Source organism: Coenobita brevimanus, chromosome 11 (assembly GCF_032717465.1).
Source record: "Coenobita brevimanus isolate Jiangsu-jjx chromosome 11, ASM3271746v2, whole genome shotgun sequence".
NCBI lineage: Eukaryota > Metazoa > Arthropoda > Malacostraca > Decapoda > Coenobitidae > Coenobita > Coenobita brevimanus.
Window position 1 is genome coordinate 865,166 of NC_136964.1, and position 19,687 is coordinate 884,852.

General features: G+C 40.7%; 1 protein-coding gene across 1 annotated transcript; it reads left to right on the forward strand.

Moving 5' to 3' along the window:
• The first annotated feature begins 1,724 nt into the window (after nucleotides 1-1,724).
• LOC145411415 (uncharacterized) lies at nucleotides 1,725-18,661 on the forward strand. Its single transcript, XM_080281458.1, has 4 exons — nucleotides 1,725-1,730; nucleotides 2,312-2,934; nucleotides 8,617-8,890; nucleotides 18,431-18,661. The coding sequence occupies exons 1-4, from the start codon at nucleotides 1,725-1,727 to the stop codon at nucleotides 18,659-18,661; spliced, it is 1,134 nt and encodes a 377-aa protein (XP_080137584.1).
• Nucleotides 18,662-19,687: the final 1,026 nt, after the last annotated feature.

A 19,687-nucleotide genomic window follows, 5' to 3' on the forward strand; every position in this document is an offset into this window, starting at 1 on the left:
AATTGAATTATAAATATTCCCAAAGATTCCTCTTTTGGCTCTTTAAAGTTTTTGTTATCTTCAGTACAGGAGTGATTCCAGTATAGTGTGGCTTACTGTCAAACTGTGCCACAGTTGATGCTATCCATGTCTCTGATGCACAATAATGAGGTGGTGGGAAGTTCAGAATACATTCCAAAAGTAATATAGCAGTTACTTGATGATTACACATTTTAAGGGTTAAAGATGTATTGGTCATGAATGAAACAGTAAAGTGATATTAAATGTTAAATTATATTTTTTGTTTATAAAAGTTCATGTTGTACACAGATTTGCAAACAAGCCTCTAGTAAGACAAAGACACAGTATTTTTTCTTTAGCTGTTTTAATAGACATTTCTATATGTCTTTTATTGCTTTGCAAATTGAATAACCATTAAAATGAACCTGAACATTTTTTTTTTTCTTTTTTGTCAGTATAAATGAGCTCCATGCAAAATTAGGGTTCACTGGACCATGTAATTAACTTCATGGAAATGCTGGTCTAATGGCGGCTGTTGTTCCAGGTTCACAGCTGGAGTCAGAGCAGTAAAACAGTCATAAACACTGTCGTCACTGCCTGAGTAATGGATGATAAGTACAAAACAGGACTGAGGGCACATCTTAAGTTGTGTTAGCACATCCAACAAGAGGTACCTCAGCCAACAAATTATGGGTTATTATCCATGTAGTGTCCTGTGGAAGATTTTTTATTTTTTTCACAAAGCTGATTTGGATTATATACCTGGTGTGGTATCCTTTGCAGTATCTTTTACGGCAGAGACAATGGGTAACAGCATTTGAAGTAAGGAAGATGGTGGTAATATGCCTGAATTGACAGCTTGACTCAGCAGTGATGGCCTGTATGTTTAAAGTTATGGTTCAGAAGCATTCACGTGTTAGCAATATTTAATCCTTTGGCCGTGTTAGGTGACTGTGGTCGCCCTACCAATTATTCTTTGTGGCAAGTCAGGCAACCACAGTCCACAGCCGAAAAAAACACATTTCCATCTAAATGTCTGTTGTTTTTCTCTAAATACAGTAGGTTTTGATTTCTTTTATGTGCCAACAAACAGTATACATGTGTCTAGTGTATATATACAAGTGAAAAACCTTGTTTGAAGTAAATATCTTGTCATTATAGCAAAATTAGAGAATAGCACAAATTAATTATTTTTTCATTTTTTTCTCAGAAAATTACAATGTTCTTGTACAAATATGGTTAGTTTTGATTTCTCTGTATGTGCCAGCAGACAGTGTACTGTACATGTGTCAAGTGTAGATATACAAGTGAAAACCTTGCTTGTCATAAATAATTCCCTCATTATTGCAAAATCACACAATTGCAAAAATTAATTTTTGCATTATTTTCTTATAGCCTTAAAGTTTTTTCGTAGAGAAATGTGCATTTTTTACCATTATCACACTAAAAAAATTAGAACTTCACTGTCATTTCCCATTGGAAAAGTAACAATATAATTAGCACAATTTTTTAGGGACTTAGGCTGCAACCAGGGGAATGACCGAGAAATGATAGGTCGTGGCCAAAGGGTTGAAGGAATAATAGTCTGTGTTGAAATTTTATCCATTTTTTATGTGTTGAAATTTTATCCATTTTATATATGTACTATTATTATCCAGTAATAGTGATGAATTTTTGACACTGTTCATTGTAATGGGAGCATCTTATGAATGAGCATGGGTACAATGAGGGTAAGTCATCCTGTTGGTGGTAGACAGTAAGATTAACACCAAGGTAGAGTAACTGAAGTATAGTAGAAGTTGAGAGAGGTGGAAGGAATGATATAATGGAGGTGGTAAAGGAAGAACCAAATGTAAAGTTAGAATGTGAGGTGAGTTACAAAATATTGGAGGTGGTAAAGGAAGAACCAGATGTACAGTCAGAGTGTGAGGTGGGTGACAAAATATTGGAGGTGGTAAAGGAAGAACAGTCAGAGTGTGAGGTGGGTGACAAAATATTGGAGGTGGTAAAGGAAGAACAGTCAGAGTGTGAGGTGGGTGACAAAATATTCCTCAGTGACAATGAGACTGTCCTGGACACAGTGTCCTTAGCTGAAGTTGCGCAGTTCAGATGTTTAGAGTGTGGTAAAGCATTTCCTTTTAAGAACAGTCTTACCCAGCATGCAGTTATTCATTCAGGAGTGAAGAATTTCAAGTGTGATGAATGTGGTAAACTGTTTTCTCAGAAGCTTGGTCTCACTCAGCACCTATCAATTCATTCAGGAGCGAAGAATTTCAAGTGTGATGAATGTGATAAACAATTTACACGGAAGGGTCATCTCACTCGGCACCTATTAATTCATTCAGGAGTGAAGAATTTCAAGTGTGATGAATGTGGTAAACAGTTTACAGATAAGTGTAATCTCACTAAACACCTATTAATTCATTCAGGAGTGAAGAATTTCAAGTGTGATGAATGTGGTAAACAATTTACACAGAAAGGTAGTCTCATCAAACACCTATTAATTCATTCAGGAGTGAAGAATTTCAAGTGTGATGAATGTGGTAAACAATTTACAGAGAAGGGTAGTCTTATCAGACACCTATTAATTCATTCAGGAGTGAAGAATTTCAAGTGTGATGAATGTGGTAAACAATTTACACAGAAAGGTAGTCTTATCAAACACCTATTAATTCATTCAGGAGTGAAGAATTTCAAGTGTGATGAATGTGGTAAACAATTTACAGAGAAGGGTACTCTCACCAGACACCTATTAATTCATTCTGGAGTGAAGAATTTCAAGTGCGATGAATGTGGTAAACAATTTACAGAGAAGCGTAATCTCACTCAACACGTGTTAATTCATTCAGGAGTGAAGAATTTCATGTGTGATAAATGTGGTAAACAATTTACAGAGAAGGGTCATCTCACTCGGCACCTATTAATTCATTCAGGGTGAAGAATTTCAAGTGTGATGAATGTGGTAAACAATTTACAGTGAAGTGTCATCTCACCAAACACCTATTAATTCATTCAGGAGTGAAGAATTTCAAGTGTGATGAATGTGGTAAACTATTTTTAATGAAGAGTAATCTCACGCAACACCTGTTAATTAATTCAGGAGTGAAGAATTTCAAGTGTGATGAATGTGGTAAACAATTTGTAATGAAGCGTAATCTCACGCAACACCTTTTAATTCATTCAGGAGTGAAGAATTTCAAGTGTGATGAATGTGGTAAACAATTTACAGAGAAGGGTACTCTCACCAGACACCTATTAATTCATTCTGGAGTGAAGAATTTCAAGTGCGATGAATGTGGTAAACAATTTACAGAGAAGCGTAATCTCACTCAACACGTGTTAATTCATTCAGGAGTGAAGAATTTCATGTTTGATAAATGTGGTAAACAATTTACAGAGAAGGGTCATCTCACTCGGCACCTATTAATTCATTCAGGGTGAAGAATTTCAAGTGTGATGGCATGTGGTAAACAATTTACAGTGAAGTGTCATCTCACCAAACACCTATTAATTCATTCAGGAGTGAAGAATTTCAAGTGTGATGAATGTGGTAAACTATTTTTAATGAAGAGTAATCTCACGCAACACCTGTTAATTCATTCAGGAGTGAAGAATTTCAAGTGTGATGAATGTGGTAAACAATTTGTAATGAAGCGTAATCTCACGCAACACCTTTTAATTCATTCAGGAGTGAAGAATTTCAAGTGTGATGAATGTGGTAAACAATTTACTCACAAGCATAGTCTCAATGGACACCTATTATCTCATTCAGGAGTGAAGAATTTCAAGTGTGATGAATGTGGTAAACAATTTACAGAGAAGTGTAATCTCACTCAACACCTTTTAATTCATTCAGGAGTGAAGAATTTCAAGGGTGATGAATGTGGTAAACTGGTTTCACAGAAGGTTGGACTCACTCAGCACCTATTATGTCATTCAGGAGCGAAGAATGTCAAGTGTGATGAATGTGGTAAACGATTTACACAGAAGCGTGATCTCGCTCAACACCTTTTAATTCATTCAGGAGTGAAGAATTTCAAGTGTGATGAATGTGGTAAACAATTTGCACAGAAGGGTAGTCTCACCAAACTCCTATTAATTCATTCAGGAGTGAAGAATTTCAAGTGTGATGAATGTGGTAAACAATTTAGACAGAAGCTTGATCTCACTCGACACCTTTTAATTCATTCAGGAGTGAAGAATTTCAAGTGTGATGAATGTGGTAAACAATTTACACAGAAAGGTACTCTCAACAAACACCTGTTAATTCATTCAGGAGCGAAGAATTTCAAGTGTGATGAATGTGGTAAACAATTTACAGAGAAGCGTAATCTCACTCAACACCTTTTAATTCATTCAGGAGTGAAGAATTTCAAGTGTGATGAATGTGGTAAACAATTTGCAATGAAGAGGAATCTCACTCAACACGTGTTAATTCATTCAGGAGTAAAGAATTTCAAGTGTGATGAGTGTGGTAAACAGTTTTATCAGAGAAGCAGTCTCATCAGACACCTATTATGTCATTGTGCAGGGAAGAGTTTCTAGTGTGCTTAATGTGGTAAACGGTTGACTCAGTTGATGTCATCTGACACTGTTTAATTCATTAAGGAGTGAAGAAAAACAAGTTTGATGAATGGGGTAAATAGTTTTAAGTTCTCTCCAGTATCATTTCAGGAGTGAAAAAATTTGAATTTGTGGTGACTGGAAAACTGTTCAGAAAAAATTCTTAACCCGAGGCGTCCTGTCAACGTATGGGTACGTCACAACGTTTTGTAACAGCCAGTCCCGTCGACGTATGGGTACGTCACAACGTTTTGTAACAGCCAGTCCTGTCTACGTACTGGTACGTCACCAATAGACGTGTTGCCGGCTCTGAGTAAACATGGCCAGTGCACTCTGCCATGTACTTAAAAACTTACTATCTATATATCTATAGCCCGACACCCTAATCCCGCAAAGGGTGGCCGCAGACAAAACGCCTCCAAGTCACTCTGTCACCCACCATTTGACTCCCCTCCCCCCAACTCACCCCCCCCCTCCCTCATATACCTCTCAACTTCATCCCTCCACCTCATCCTCGGTCCACCCCTCCCTCTCCCTCCCTCCACCTCACCTACATACACCCTCTTAGTCAGTCTTTCATCCTCCATTCTCTCCACATGTCCAAACCACCTCAGTGTATTTCTCCTAATCTTTTCAACCACATCCACATCTACCCCACAACGTTCCTTCACTTCTTCATTCGTCAACCTGTCCCTCCACGTCACTCCACATGCTCCTCTCAAGTAACTCATTTCCACTGCTCTCACTCTTGACTTGTTCCCCTCTTGCAAGGTCCACGCCTCGCTTCCATACGTCAGGGTAGGGATCACAATACCATCATGCAGTGACTTCTTAACTTCCATACTCACCTCCCTATTTCTCATCACTGCTTTCAGTGTACCAACAACCTTTCTTCCCTGCTGTACCCTTTCACGTACTTCATCCCCCAAAGTTCCATCCTTACTCATCACACTACCCAAGTACTTGAATGCACTCACATTCTCCATATCCTCACCATCCAACCTCACTGCACACTCTGTGACTTCATTCCTCTCAAACACCATAACTTTACTTTTGTTTACATTAACTTTCAGCTTCCTCCTCCTACACACTGTCCCAAATTCATTCACCAAACCTTGCAACTCCCATTCATCTTCATTCAACAATACTGTATCATCAGCAAACAGCAACACCGGAAGCTTCCAAATCTCACCCTCATTCATTAGGGCCACCCCCACATCCACTGCCCTACCTTGCACCTCCTTTACAACCCCATCCATATATATATATATTAAACAGCCATGGAGACATCACACACCCCTGTTTCAGTCCCACATTGAGTTCAAAGAACTCACTCAGCTCACCATCCACTCGCACCGTAGCCCTAGCTCCCTCGTACATACTCTTCACAGCACTCAACAATTTCTCCTCCACTCCATATATTCTTAATACCTTCCACATACCTTGCCTATCTATTCTGTCATAAGCTTTCTCCAAGTCCATGAAGGCAGCATACACTTTCCTTCCCTTCTCTAGATACTTCTCCACTAAACATCTTAGAACAAATATCTGATCTACACACCCTTTTCCCTTCCTAAATCCCCCTTGTTCTTCCCCCACTAGCTCCTCTGTCATATGCCTAACCCTATCAATGAGTATTCTACCATATATTTTACCAGTCACACTAAGAAGGCAAATACCCCTATGGTTACCACATACTTCTCTCTCCCCTTTTCCTTTGTACAGAGGAACAATTATACCTGATTTCCAGTCCTCTGGAACCCTTCCCTCTTCCCAAGCCAATCTACACAACTTCCATATCCACTCCACAACAATCTCACCCCCATACCTAAGCATTTCACCACACACTCCATCAATTCCTGGGGCCTTTCCCAGCTTAATCTTCTTCATTGCTTCCACTACTTCCGACCTACTGATCTCTTCCTCCCTCCTCTCATCTCTTCTTCTCCCAGCCATTCCCTAACCACTTATACTCACACTGCTTTCACTCTCTACATTCAACAAATCCTCAAAGTGCTCCTTCCATCTCCTCAATTTCTCTCTCTTCTCCACCAACAATCTATTATTCCTATCTTTCACTCCCCTACTATTTCCCCTTTCACACTGCCTTACTTTCTTTACCTCCTTCCAAAACAATTTCTTACTCTCCCTCCATTTCACACTCAGATTCCTCCCAAACTCTTCATCCACTTTCTTCTTACTCTCCTTCACCAGTCTCTTAACCTCCCTTCTCCTGCTCACATATACCTCTCTCTTCTCTCTCTCATCTTCTCCCCTGCCTCTACTCGCCAACCATTCACCATATGCCTTCTTCTTTTGTTCCACAGCTCATTTCACTTCTTCATTCCACCATGCTGTCCCTTGCACACCCTTGCATCTCCTCCTCACTCCACAAACCGCCTCACACGCTGCGCTTATCTCTTCCGTGAATATCTTACATACGTCTTCAACCCCTTCCATCAGGTATATGTATCTTTTGATTTAATTTATCATTTGCACTGAACAAGACATGATAACTTTAATTCTTTGCGGTTGGAGGGAAGGAGCCGCCATGTTGGCGATGACGTCGGCATTCACACTGCAGACGACGCTCCAATCCATCACACAATACTTCACCAGTAAGATATTATAGTTGTACCTGCATGGCCACTGTAGATCCGAACTATCCCCTTCAGGTATGTTGTTAAGGAATACTTTTCATGGTGTAAATGGATGGTACCTGTTAGGTAAGTAAATTGTGGTGAAATCGACCAGATGTAGCTTACAGGTACACCATACCCGAGCGGTGCTCATACCTCATGAGGTGGAAAGTGTTAAATGTATGCCGTACAGAATCAGTTGTATAAGTTTATAATAGTATTATGCTCATATTTAATATTTGATAACTTCATTATTAGTTTTCTGAAAAAAACAGTTTCAGTGACCCTGAACTACAGTACAATACTTCAGAGGAGTGTGACGAAATACCAAATCGGCGGTCATTTACCGAATCAACACCGAATTAATTGGCACTTTTTAATTGGTATTATAGATTTTATTACCATAGAGGTTCATACTCACCTAATTATCCGAAATCTAGTCAAATTTTTAAATTTAATTTTACCTTTTAAAAAATCCGGATTCACAGCGAAAACGCGCTAGAATTAGCGGAAGTGTTTCTCTTTTAGCTCAACAGCTTTCCTTGGCAGACTTCTGCTTTGTATAAATATTAATTTAACATACAAGTGCATTTATTTGCTTTAAATCAGTATCTGTGCAAAATATAAGTCTGTCAAGGCATGTTGGTGATCTAAAGTAGAAATACCTGCTAACCTTAGAACGTTTTCGCTGACTCATAATATTCTATTAATAGTTAAATTAAGCATAGTTTTTTTTTACTGAATTTCAGATAATTAGGTATGCATGAAGTATATGGTGAAGAATATAATATTTTCACAACAGTAAAGACTGCATTCCAGCACTGGGAACTTCTGACGAGCATCCAGCCACCACTGTTTTCACTTATTGTTATTGGCTAGTATACAGAGGAATAATTTCCCTACTGTGCTTTTGTCAGTGCACATACACATTGGAACGAAACATTAGCAATTATTCCTCTGTCACTGGACATTCTTAGAGGTCAGAAATAAACACAGTGTATGCTGGCTAAACATAAATAAAGCAGACTATGCTGCCTCAGTGTGAGTAGTGACGTTACGGCCAATCACAAGCCGTTTCAGAGTCACGTGATTTTTCGGTTACTTTATCTATTATTTTTTTCATGTTTCTGCACATTTCTTTTGGAAATAATAGTTGACATAGTTATTTTCTGTGTATCTTTTACCCATAGAAGTATCTAATTTCAAAAAAATTTTGACTGGAAACTCGTCTATTGCAAGGTTCATAATTTGCACAATTTTCAAATCTCACGCTTGATTTTGGGTACGCAGGGTCAGGAGACCTTCCCTTACCTGCCACCGGGCGGGGACACTCGGCGACCCCGCGAGACCTGCGCTCAACCTCGGCTCGGTCACTCACCTGTTAGCAGTGACCCAGGTCAGACATGGCGCACAGAGGTCTCTCAGAGGAGCAAATTCAAGCAGCCCTGGACGCATTCACAGGCAACAGTGATTCGCCCCTCGATGATGAGATGGCAGACAAGGATTATGTACAACCAGAGGAAGAGGCAAGTAGCAGCAGTGATGAGGAGGTCCTGTCCCCGAGGAAGCAGCGCTACGTCACTTATCGTGCCATGAGAGTGGGCCAGCCTGCAACAAAACATCATGCAATCACCTCTCTGCAGCCCCTACATGATGTGGAGGCCGAAACCGAGGACGAGGACGGAGCCGTGGGACGTGCTGCCACGTGGTACGGCCACGAGATCATCACTCATCACGGCCCCGAGAGCACAGCACACCGTTCTATGAGGTATGGGCTTGGTATTTTATTTGGTGAGGGCAGAAGTGGCGTGGAGGGAGTGATGAGTGAAATTGAAAGTGTAGGGGCGGTCACTGAAAGTGAGAGTGGCGGGAGTGAGTCATCACTCTCATGTGGTGGTGTGAGGCAGCGGAGCGTATCACGTGGGGCAGTGAGGGTGCGTGGTGAATCACGTGGTGTGGTGATGGAGCGGGGAGATTAGATGGAGCCACTCCCTGGCACGTCTTATGCTCCCCAATATTCCCGGACTTACTCTCCACAACCCCTTGATGTTCCCCAAGGCCGTAAGGGTAAGGGAAAGGGGAAGGGTAAAGGCTGAGGGAGGAGGAGTGTGAGTGGGGAAGCCCTCCGCACTCCTCCTCCCCAACCTCCCCCACCAGCATCTCCTTCCCACCCTGACGATGGGGACAATGGGGGCGAGGCTATGTGAGTTGGAATTGGGAAGATGGCAGTGATTTCTCTCCCATCATTCACCCCTTCACTGAGCAGGGGCGCGCTGCTGCACGGCTCCTGGGATTCACCGTTGCTCCACCAGGCTGGATTTTTTCCACCTGTTCTTTGGTGAGGGTTTTGTGGAGCAGATTGTGGAACAAACCAACCGTTTTGCTAGCAGCCAGCGCCGTGAGAGTGAACGACTGGGCACAAGGAGCCGGCATTTGATCATTTACGATTACCCTGTCTCCCTGGCAGAGATGTTTGTATTTTTTGCCTTGGTACTTTTTATGGGTTTTTTATGTAAAAACGGAATTCTGGCACACTGGACAACGGACCCTATCATGCAGACACCTGTATTTGGCAAGATCATGAGCCGTAATCGGTATCAGCAAATTCTAAGCCGCCTCCACTTTTACGATCCTGATGATTTTGCCAATGCAAATGACAATGATAAGATGAAGCGAATTAGGCTGGTTTTTGCTCACCTACGGCAAACATTCTGTTCCTCATTTTATCCCTATAGAGACCTTGTCATAGACGAGAGCGTCATGTTGTGGAGAGACAATATTTCTTTTTGCCAGTATATACCCAGCAAAAGGCACCGTTTTGGGTTCAAGATCTTTGTTATGTTTGATTGTAGGACTGGTTATGTGCAAGACATAGTCTTGTACACCGGTGCACAGACAGACATAAGAGAATATCAGAGTATTGGACTGTCTGGAGCAGTGGTAAAGACAATGATTGAAGAGTACCTTCATCATGGTCATGTCCTCTACCTGGATAACTGGTACACTAGCCCTTTTCTCGCTCGTTATCTACATGTGCATGACATGGGACTCTGTGGTACTGTCAAGGTGAATCGGCGTCACATGGTCAAGGTGGGGCGGAAACTAGAAAAAAATGAGGTGGTCTTCTTCAAGGCTAACAACATCCTAGCTACAGTGTGGAACCACAACAGAGAAGTCTGCCTCTTGTCCACGGTTCACTGCCCATTGATGCACCGTACAAAGTCCGTGGATTACCGTAGCGAGAGGAGGCGCCGCATCTGGAAACCCGAGTGTGTGCTGGATTATAACATCAACATGTGGCTGATGGACCAGTTTGACTCCATGTTATCCTCTGTCGAGTGTGCCAGGACCACAATGAAGTAGTACAAGAAGCACTTCTTTCACCTGCCCGATATAACTGCCCTCAATTGCCACCACCTGCACGCCATGACAACAGGAGTGCAGGAAACCTTTGAAGGGTTTGAGGGAGCTTGGCCGTGAGATTATAGCCCAGTATGCGGTCGAGAGGACCCAACAACGCACATGCACTACTGTTACTGCCCAGACTCCCCTGAGAATTTTTGCCCGCCATTTTGCCACTCCTATACCTCCCCAGCCAAATAGACCAAGGCCCCAACGCAGGTGTCATGTGTGGTAATTCCCGTGTGAGACCCACCACTCAGAAAAAAGACACCCGCTATGAGTGCGTTGAGTGTAACGTGGGTCTCTGCATTGACCCTTGTTTCAGTGAATATCACACCTTGATGCAGTATTAATATGGTGTGAATGCGATATGACGCTCATACTCAGGAAAAAATGCGACATACAGACGCTCAGTGTAATTATAAGGCCCGTAAATATGTAAATAGTATTATAAAGTGGAAACGGGTGTATTGTAAGTGGAAAATTATTATGTAAGTGCATAAATATATTCTAAGTCGAAACATTCCTAGCGAGTGTATATAGATGTGATATTCTGATGCTCAGTGTAATAAAATAAGGCCCGTAAATATGTAAATAGTAGTATAAAGTGGAAATGGGTGTAATGTACCGTATTTCGCGGCATGTAAGACGCAGCATTGTGAAAGACGCACCCTAATTCTGGCAGGGCAGTTCTGTGAAAAAAAAAGTTTGCCCCAACCAAGACTGCAGTAAGGTTTCTTGATAAGAGCCATTACCACACGGATACACACCTTTCAGAATCTATTCATTATTGATCATCAGCCTTTGGTTTCTTTTTTTTTATATACAAAGAATGGTACAGGAAAAGAAAACAATGCCCCTTCTTGACAAAACGTGACTGATATGAGCCACTATCACTTAGATACACACTCACCTTTCAGAATCTATTCAGTACTGCTCACCATCCTTTAGTTTCTTCTTTTATGTACAAAGAATGATACAGGAAAAGAGAAAACAAAACCCCGTCTTAACAAAACGTGACTTCAAACCACGAGGCCATCTCAACTTTGTTGATAAATATGTATCAGTAAACTGATATAAACACTGTTTTTAATATTTTATGAATTTAAAACCACAAATGAAGTCAATAAACTCTATTCTTTCATTCACTGATGAAAGCATAAAGTACAATGAATGTTCACATCAGTTCATTTATCCTAAAAGAACCCCATCATATTCCACACCTGTTACGAATTTCCTCACATTGCCTTGACTCAAGCACAATATCAGACTACTACCTTCATTAATCATGCACTCTAACTAACCTGTAATTACCTCCACAAATAATATAAAAAGGTAGCACTTGTAAATACACAAATTACAATGTTTTACAACCAAAGTTCAATATAGCAAGGCTGCTTGGGAACAGGATAGACAGCTGTTTTTACTCTCTTCTCTCAGCATCACTCCTTCACTGTCAGCTATGTTTGCCTTGCAGCATCAACAATTAAAAATGCATGCTTCACTGATCATAATTTACTATAAACATTCATTTCAAAACATACTGAGTATGGTGAAAACATCCATTGTTACACCTTAGTAACACTGCTGCCTCCCAGTCGCTAGACAGCAGTCTCTACTCCTTCCTCTCAGTATCACTTCCTCACTGTCAGCGATGTTTCCCTTGCAGCATCAACAGTTAAAAATACGTTCGTCACTGATCACAATTTACTAAAAACAGACATTCATCTCAAAACATGTCGAGAATGGTGAAACTATCCCTTAGCAACGCTGCTGCATCCCAAGCGCTAGACAACTGTCTCTACCCTCTTCTCCCAGTATCACTCCCTTACTGTCAGCTGTTTTCCTTGCAGCATCGACAATAAAAAATGCATATTTTTCTTACCAGAATTTGCTAAAAACAGACATCCATCTCAAAACATTCGAGTACTGTGAAAACATCCATTTTTGGTCTTAACACTGCTGCCTCCTAGTCGCTATGGTACACACACACACACGCGCACACATGTACACACCACACGCAACATTCGCTCGCCTCTGAAACATTTACATCAGTCAGTTTTGGAGTACCCAGTGGCATTATTATATGCCAAAAACATCAAAATGTATTTGGTTGTTCAATATAAATATCATCACTTAAGGACATGAAACATCTCAAACAATTTATTCATCCAAACATCGTCAGTGCAAGACTAAAGGTGTACAGCACCATTGATCCTAAATTTTCCTTGGTTGCATCTGTCATGATCACCTAAAACCTATCTTCACTTCATATTACTGACATGGTGAAAATTTCACTCGTCTTCAAATCCTGAGAATTCATCACTACTTTCCCCAAGTCCTGAAGCATCACTGGAAGTCATCACCACGGTCATCATCGCTGTTTCACTGTCACTCTTATACAGTAAATGGTTCTCAGTACCATCCACTGAATTGCTTATACCACACTTCATACGACTTTAACTTGGCAATCGTTTTACCTGAGCACAGGCGATATTCAGACTTGGGGCATTTGATACAGCCCACATTAACATCCTCAGTGCATGTTTCCTGAACCGTATAAAATCATATGGCGAGCATGAATAAACTACCCTATAAAATACATTGCTGGGCCGAAGGGATTATAATAAGCGGATTATCAGTTCCCTAGCCTGACTCCTCCCACTCCTACTTCCTTAACTACACCCACACCAAACTCTCACCTACACCTTAGGATTCTGGTTGTTTCGGGCGTAACGTCCAAAATGGCAAACGACTTTACAACCTAACCTAACCTAACCTAACCAATTTGGACGGTACGGCCTAAATGATCCCCATTGCCGATCATGAGAGCTTTGCTTAGGCAGCAGAGATGCAGAAAGTGAATCATTCTGATCGCTTCGTCTGCTAAGAATACAGCAGAAATGGCGGACGCTGATATGAATGCCCGTCAGGCACTGCTATTTCAGATATTGCATCAGTTTTTTTTTTTTTTTTTTTTTTTTTTTTTTTTTTTTTTTTTTAACAGAACAGAGGAAGGAAAAACAAATGGGGAAAAAAAAAATAATCCATACACCAGATTACTGGTGTCCTCTATTCATAAAATATCTGTAACAGTTAGACTTGAACAGTTGTGGATTGAAATTTGGAGGAAAACAACTCTGGGGAAGCGAGTTCCAGAGAGATGCAGTTCGGGGAATGGAAGAATTCTGATAGGCAGAAGTTCTGCAATATGGTTGAGTGACATTCCAGTCATGAGCGCTACCAGATACCCGTGTAGCACGAGGGAAGGCATGGAGAGGTGGCACCATGGACGCAACTTCGTTTGAGCATCTGCCAAAAAAATATCTGTAAAATAATGCAAGGGAGGCAGCATTCCTTCTTACTTGCAGGGGAGGTAGTTTATATGTAATGGCAGGGTTAATGATTCTAACAGCTTTATTCTGAATTTTGTCTAGTTGTCTTAATGCAACCTCTCCACAACCATTCCACAAGGGTGAGCAATATTCAAGCTGAGAGCACACATGACTCTTATAAATTATAGCTAACTGCTCATCGGCGAAGAAGTTACGGACTCAGTACAATAATCCAAGTTTCTTTGAGGCGGTTTTAGCAAGTGATCTGACATGAGAGGTCCAGCTGAGGGCACTGTTAAGTGAGACACCAAGAATTTCAATACTTTTGGAGATGGGAATATTAGTAGCACTGAAGGTAATGTATGAATCTGACAATATCTGTCTATTAGTAAACTGTATATATTTAGTTTTACTAGCATTAAAAGAGACAAGGTTGTTTTGTCCCCATTCACTGATTGTAGCTAGATCTTGATTTATGGAGATGGCTGTACTGAGTTGAGAGGTAGAGATATTAGACTTTGTAAATGGATGTCTGAGTGTGAATGAACTATGTAGTGTTGAGTCATCTGCATATGAGTGAACGGGATTGCGAGTGACAGATAAGAGATCTTTAATATGAACCAGAAATAGGGTTGGCGCCAGAACTGATCCCTGCAGCACGCCGGCGTTAATTGAGTGGAAATTTGAATATACATCATCTACTTTTACTCTTATTTTCCTGTCACTAAGATAAGAAGAAATCTATCTATCTATCTATTGCCAGACGCCTCAATCTCGTTTGGGGTGGCCACAAACAAATCGCCTCTAAGTCGCCCTGTCCCTCGCCATTTCACTGCCCTGCTCCCAACTCACACACCCCTCTCTCATGTACCTCTCCACCCCATCCCTCCATCTCATCCTCGGCCTCCCCCTCCCTCTTCCCCCCTCCACCTCACTCACATACACTCTCTTCGTCAGTCTTTCACCCTCCATCCTCTCCACATGGCCAAACCACCTCAGTGGTCCATAGCAAGGAAGTTTGGACAGCAGGGAACGGTGCCATACTCTGTCGAAAGCTTTAAAGATATCAAGAGCTACTGCATGAGTTTCTCCAAAAAGATCAATTGATTGATGGATGGTATGAGTTAAGAGATTATGTCAATGGTGGATCTTTCGTGGCGAAAACCGTATTGTCTATCACTAATTAAGTTGTTGGATTCAAGATGTTTAACATTATGCTTATTAATTAACGTTTCAAATACCTTACCAAGAGAAGATGTGACAGCTATTGGTCTGTAATTGGAGGGGTCAGACGAACTTCCTTTCTTCGGAACTGGGTGGATATTGGCTTCTTTCCATGAATTTGGGAATAAAGAAATACGTATGCATAGTCTGAATAATTTAGCTAGGACAGAGGCAAGTTCAGGGGAACACTTTTTCAAAACAATTGGCAGAATTCCATCTGGGCCTGGAGCTTTGTTGGTAGGTAAATTGTCTAGGATGGATTTTACGAATCTTGTCTGTATTTTAAGTGGGTCAATTTCGGGAGAATCAAGTTCCAGTACTGAGACATTCCGGCTGGTATCATCTACGGTAGAGTTTCTTGCAAAGGTACTAGCAAAGATATCTGCTTTCCCACGTGTATTTTATCCTATTTTCATAACAAAATACTGTAATTGGGTGTGCCCTGAGTTGCATAGACATTGCTAAAGTACTTCACTTGGCTGAAAAAGTGAAGCTGTAACTTCAGGCTGTGCTGTTTAACGTTACAACTGTTTTTCCTGTTTTTCGCTATTGGTACAATAAGACTGTTCACTTCTATGATACTCTTGTCAGGCATGAAACAAAATGTCACTAAGAGAAGCCAACCATATGAGGGTGATTGAATTTCCATATGCGACAAAAATCAATTCTGATGACTTGTCAGGTTTGCTTGCCAGCATCTCTCCAGTATGACTGCTTTGCTAGTTAGTAAGTGGATGGCAAGCAAAGTGGTTATGATTGCCTTTCAGAAGGTTAGCAGACAGTTCACCAGTGAGCATGTTGGCTTGCTAGAGTAGGGTGTATGCTAGACGCTAAACTGTTAAGTTGCTAAACCACTAAACCCCTTGACGGTATCGGCCAGTTGAGCTGAAAACAAACCGTGAATGCTTTGTGTTCTTGAATTTGTGTGTTTTAATATCTGCTGCATATATACACTCACAAAATGTCACAAAAGTAACTGACCTAATTAGGGTTACTGAATTTCCATACGTGACGAAAGTCTGTTTTGATGACTTGGCAGTTTCACTAGCCAGCATCTCTCCAGTATGATTGCTTTGCTAGTTTGTGAATGGATGGCATGCAAAGTGGTCATGATTGCTTTTCAGAAGGTTAGCAGACAGTTCACCAGTGATCATGTACAGCTCCGGACAGATGAAACGGCTACACCCCATCCACCAGCAACTTGGTTTGGGTCTCAGTGGTTCTGGTAACAGTTGCAGGTGGAGGGAGGGGGGATGTGGGAGGGTGAGGAGGGGAGAAATGTGGGCGGAGTTATTTAGGGGGTAGTATGGGAGGGTAAAGAAGCAGCACAGTCTGGCTGGTGGGAGGGGGAGACGAATGGTTGGGTAGCGGAGACGAGAGTCTGCTGGAGGGTAAGACAGGTGAGTGTGATTAGATGAAAAGAAATTACAAAAAATGAATTATTATAATATCTGCTGCATATATTGCATTTTATCTACTAAGTAAAAGCACTGTCTATTATTCACCACTGTATTTGGGTATCCTACTCATTATTATTATCCTTTGGATATTAGGCAATAAATAAAGATATTGGACGGTCTTTCGGACCCGAACCAATTTTTTCATAACTTTTTTCTTCAGCTATTTCCGTATTCCTTTTATCCCTCGTGCTTGAAGTCCCCCTTTTTATCACTTTCTCCTACGCCCTACATTTTTTTTAGGCATAAGGCAGTTAAACTTTCTCTTTAAATAACCATATTTGTCAACAAATATTCCTTTCATTAATCTATTTAATTACCCTGTTTTCTTTCAATATGCATTTGTCTAATAATGGGTGTTACACCTTAATTGGCACCGCTATTTGACGTTTTGAATAAATTTGGTCTAAATTTATGCATATATTGCAGTCTCTCTCAAGTAGGCTGGCAACCTCACACATCCTCCCCCTGCTTTCTCCTTCTCTCGCTACCCGTTCCCTCCTTTCCTTTTGTAGTACTGTTTATCTATTCTTTCTCATATTTTTAACCTCATTCCTTCTTACAAACTTTTAGTGCCATAGGAATTTCTCCCTTATCACCTACAGTCCTACTACAGTACATGAAAGTGGAAAAAAACTGCCATCGGGAAAAGAATAACTGGAAATTTCTGGCGAAGGTTACGATATTAGTTATTTAGAATGAAAGTGTTGGCAGATACGCATTCTTGACGTGATTATCGCAGCCACAGCATTTCGCCTTCATAAAACAGAAGGACTATAGGTTTCATGCATTACCTTCTTACGTCCAGCATTACTGTGCAGAACGCCATGTATAACACATTAAGGACCACAAGGACAGTACTGGTAGTCATCGTGATTCTCATGAATCTCTCCATAAGCTATTGAAAACAGTGCTTTATGCTCAACTTCAGAATTATGTTCTCATCATGGCAATGATAGGCAAAGATAATAAAAACAATATATACAACCAAATTATCATTTATTATACAACAAAGCTCAAACTGCCTCCGTGCTGCAGTCTCAAGGGTGTAACCAGCTCACACAATCACATGTAACCTGAAGAAATTAAATACATGATCCTATATATATATATATATATATATATTAATAACCATGAACAACACTGATCTAAAATTTATTGTGTTGGGTAAAGCAGAGGACACTAACTAGCATGGCAACCTACCACATGGAAACCACCATGTTGCACTACACGCCACAGAAACCGATGCACAGACCATGATATCAGCGAAAAGACTATGAGAAGAGTATTGCACGAAGCAGGGTTGCATCACAGGACCCTAGCAAACGTTATGTTGACAAGCCAGAGGATTTTTGGAAGTGTGTCATAGAAGGCGCAACTGCTGGAGAAGGAATAATACTTGGTGAGTATTATTTCTGAGGTTTTCGCTTGTATAAACTAAACTATTCAGTCATACATGACCATAAAAATATATTAATAATTACTGCAGGGAGACAACCAGTTTCGTTACAACGTCAGTCCATGCAGAGGAAATTACTTTGGGCATATAGGGTTACTCGATGTTAAATTTCATAAGTGTAGAGCCTGTATGATTATATATATATATATATATATATATATATATATATAATATTGTGTGCGTGTTATTTGCATAGCTAACAACATATATATTTCATAGAATAACAAGAGCAATGAGAGCAGTGAGACTTAACACTTACTACCTCTCAGTATCCTGTCCATCCACCACCCTTTTCGATAACAGCCTGAAGACGTCTTTGTATATTACCTGTGTGACATTTCACATGGTCAGGTTTACCCCGGACGACTTCCCATACTCGCCGGGTGTGGTCCAGTAGCTCCTGGGGTGTGCGTTCCGGTTCAGGCTCCCACGAAGTTACCATTGATCCCCAGATATTTTCTATGGGGTTGCAGTCCGCACCCTTACTGGGCCAGGGCAGAAGCTGGAAGCGAGGGTGCTCCTGGACCACGCGAGCCTGGTGAACGGGGCATCTGTCCTGGACAAAATATACTAGACCAGTAGGAAAGGGATGGTTGCTGGCAGAAAATGAGGGCAGAAAGAAGTTATTAAGTATATCAATATACTTCTCGGAATTGAACCGACCCTCTATGTGGTGCATGTCACCCATCCCATGCCAGCTTACCCACCCCCAAATATTTACGTTCACGTGTCCACTCCTGGCCACATGAAATACGTTTTCCTGGTTGTATCTGTTGAAAGAAGGAGACTAGCATTAATAATCTTCAAGGTATAATTGCATATTTGTTTTATGCTAACAAGAGGTTCTTAACAATATTGGGAAATGTTAATGACATGCCATGAATGCCTGTCTTACTTCAGTGCAACTGAGGAATAGCCTACACTAAAGAACAAGCATGTGAAATGCGTGGTTGCCTTATAGAAGTTCATTTATAGGGTTACTAACTGAACAATGGTAGGATAAATATTGATTACGTAGGGGGAGCCTAAATTGATGGTGCGAAATATGCAAAGATGATATCTATATGTATGAGTAATAGATCATTAAATAATCTGTTCGCTAGGGATAAGATTTGGTAGGTTGTCTTTGTCAGTCTGTGTGCCATAGTTCAGGTTGGTATGGTAGCAGTGACACATACTAAGTGAATATGCATTTTGAATGTAAGCACGTAGAGTTATTACATTTACCACTTTTAGGATTCCCAAGGGATAAATCAACGTCTGTCTAGTGTGGGTATTATTTAAAGTTGTTGACTTCATGCCAGCGTGATCTTTCCATCCCATTAGTATTTAAAGTTTTTGTTTGTTTTAGGGAAAATGTTTTACAGTCACTAATTCAAACACTGCGTAACCCTATATACCCAAAGTAATTTACTCTGCATGGACTCTTATTAGTAACTATTTTATTGATGTCGCTGACATTGTAACTAAACTGGTTGTCCCCCTGCAGTAATTATTTATATATTCTTATGGTCATGTATGACTGAACAGTTTAGTTTATAGAAGCAAAAACCTCAGAAATTATACTCTATCTATCTATCTATCTATAGCCCGGCGCCCTAATCCCGC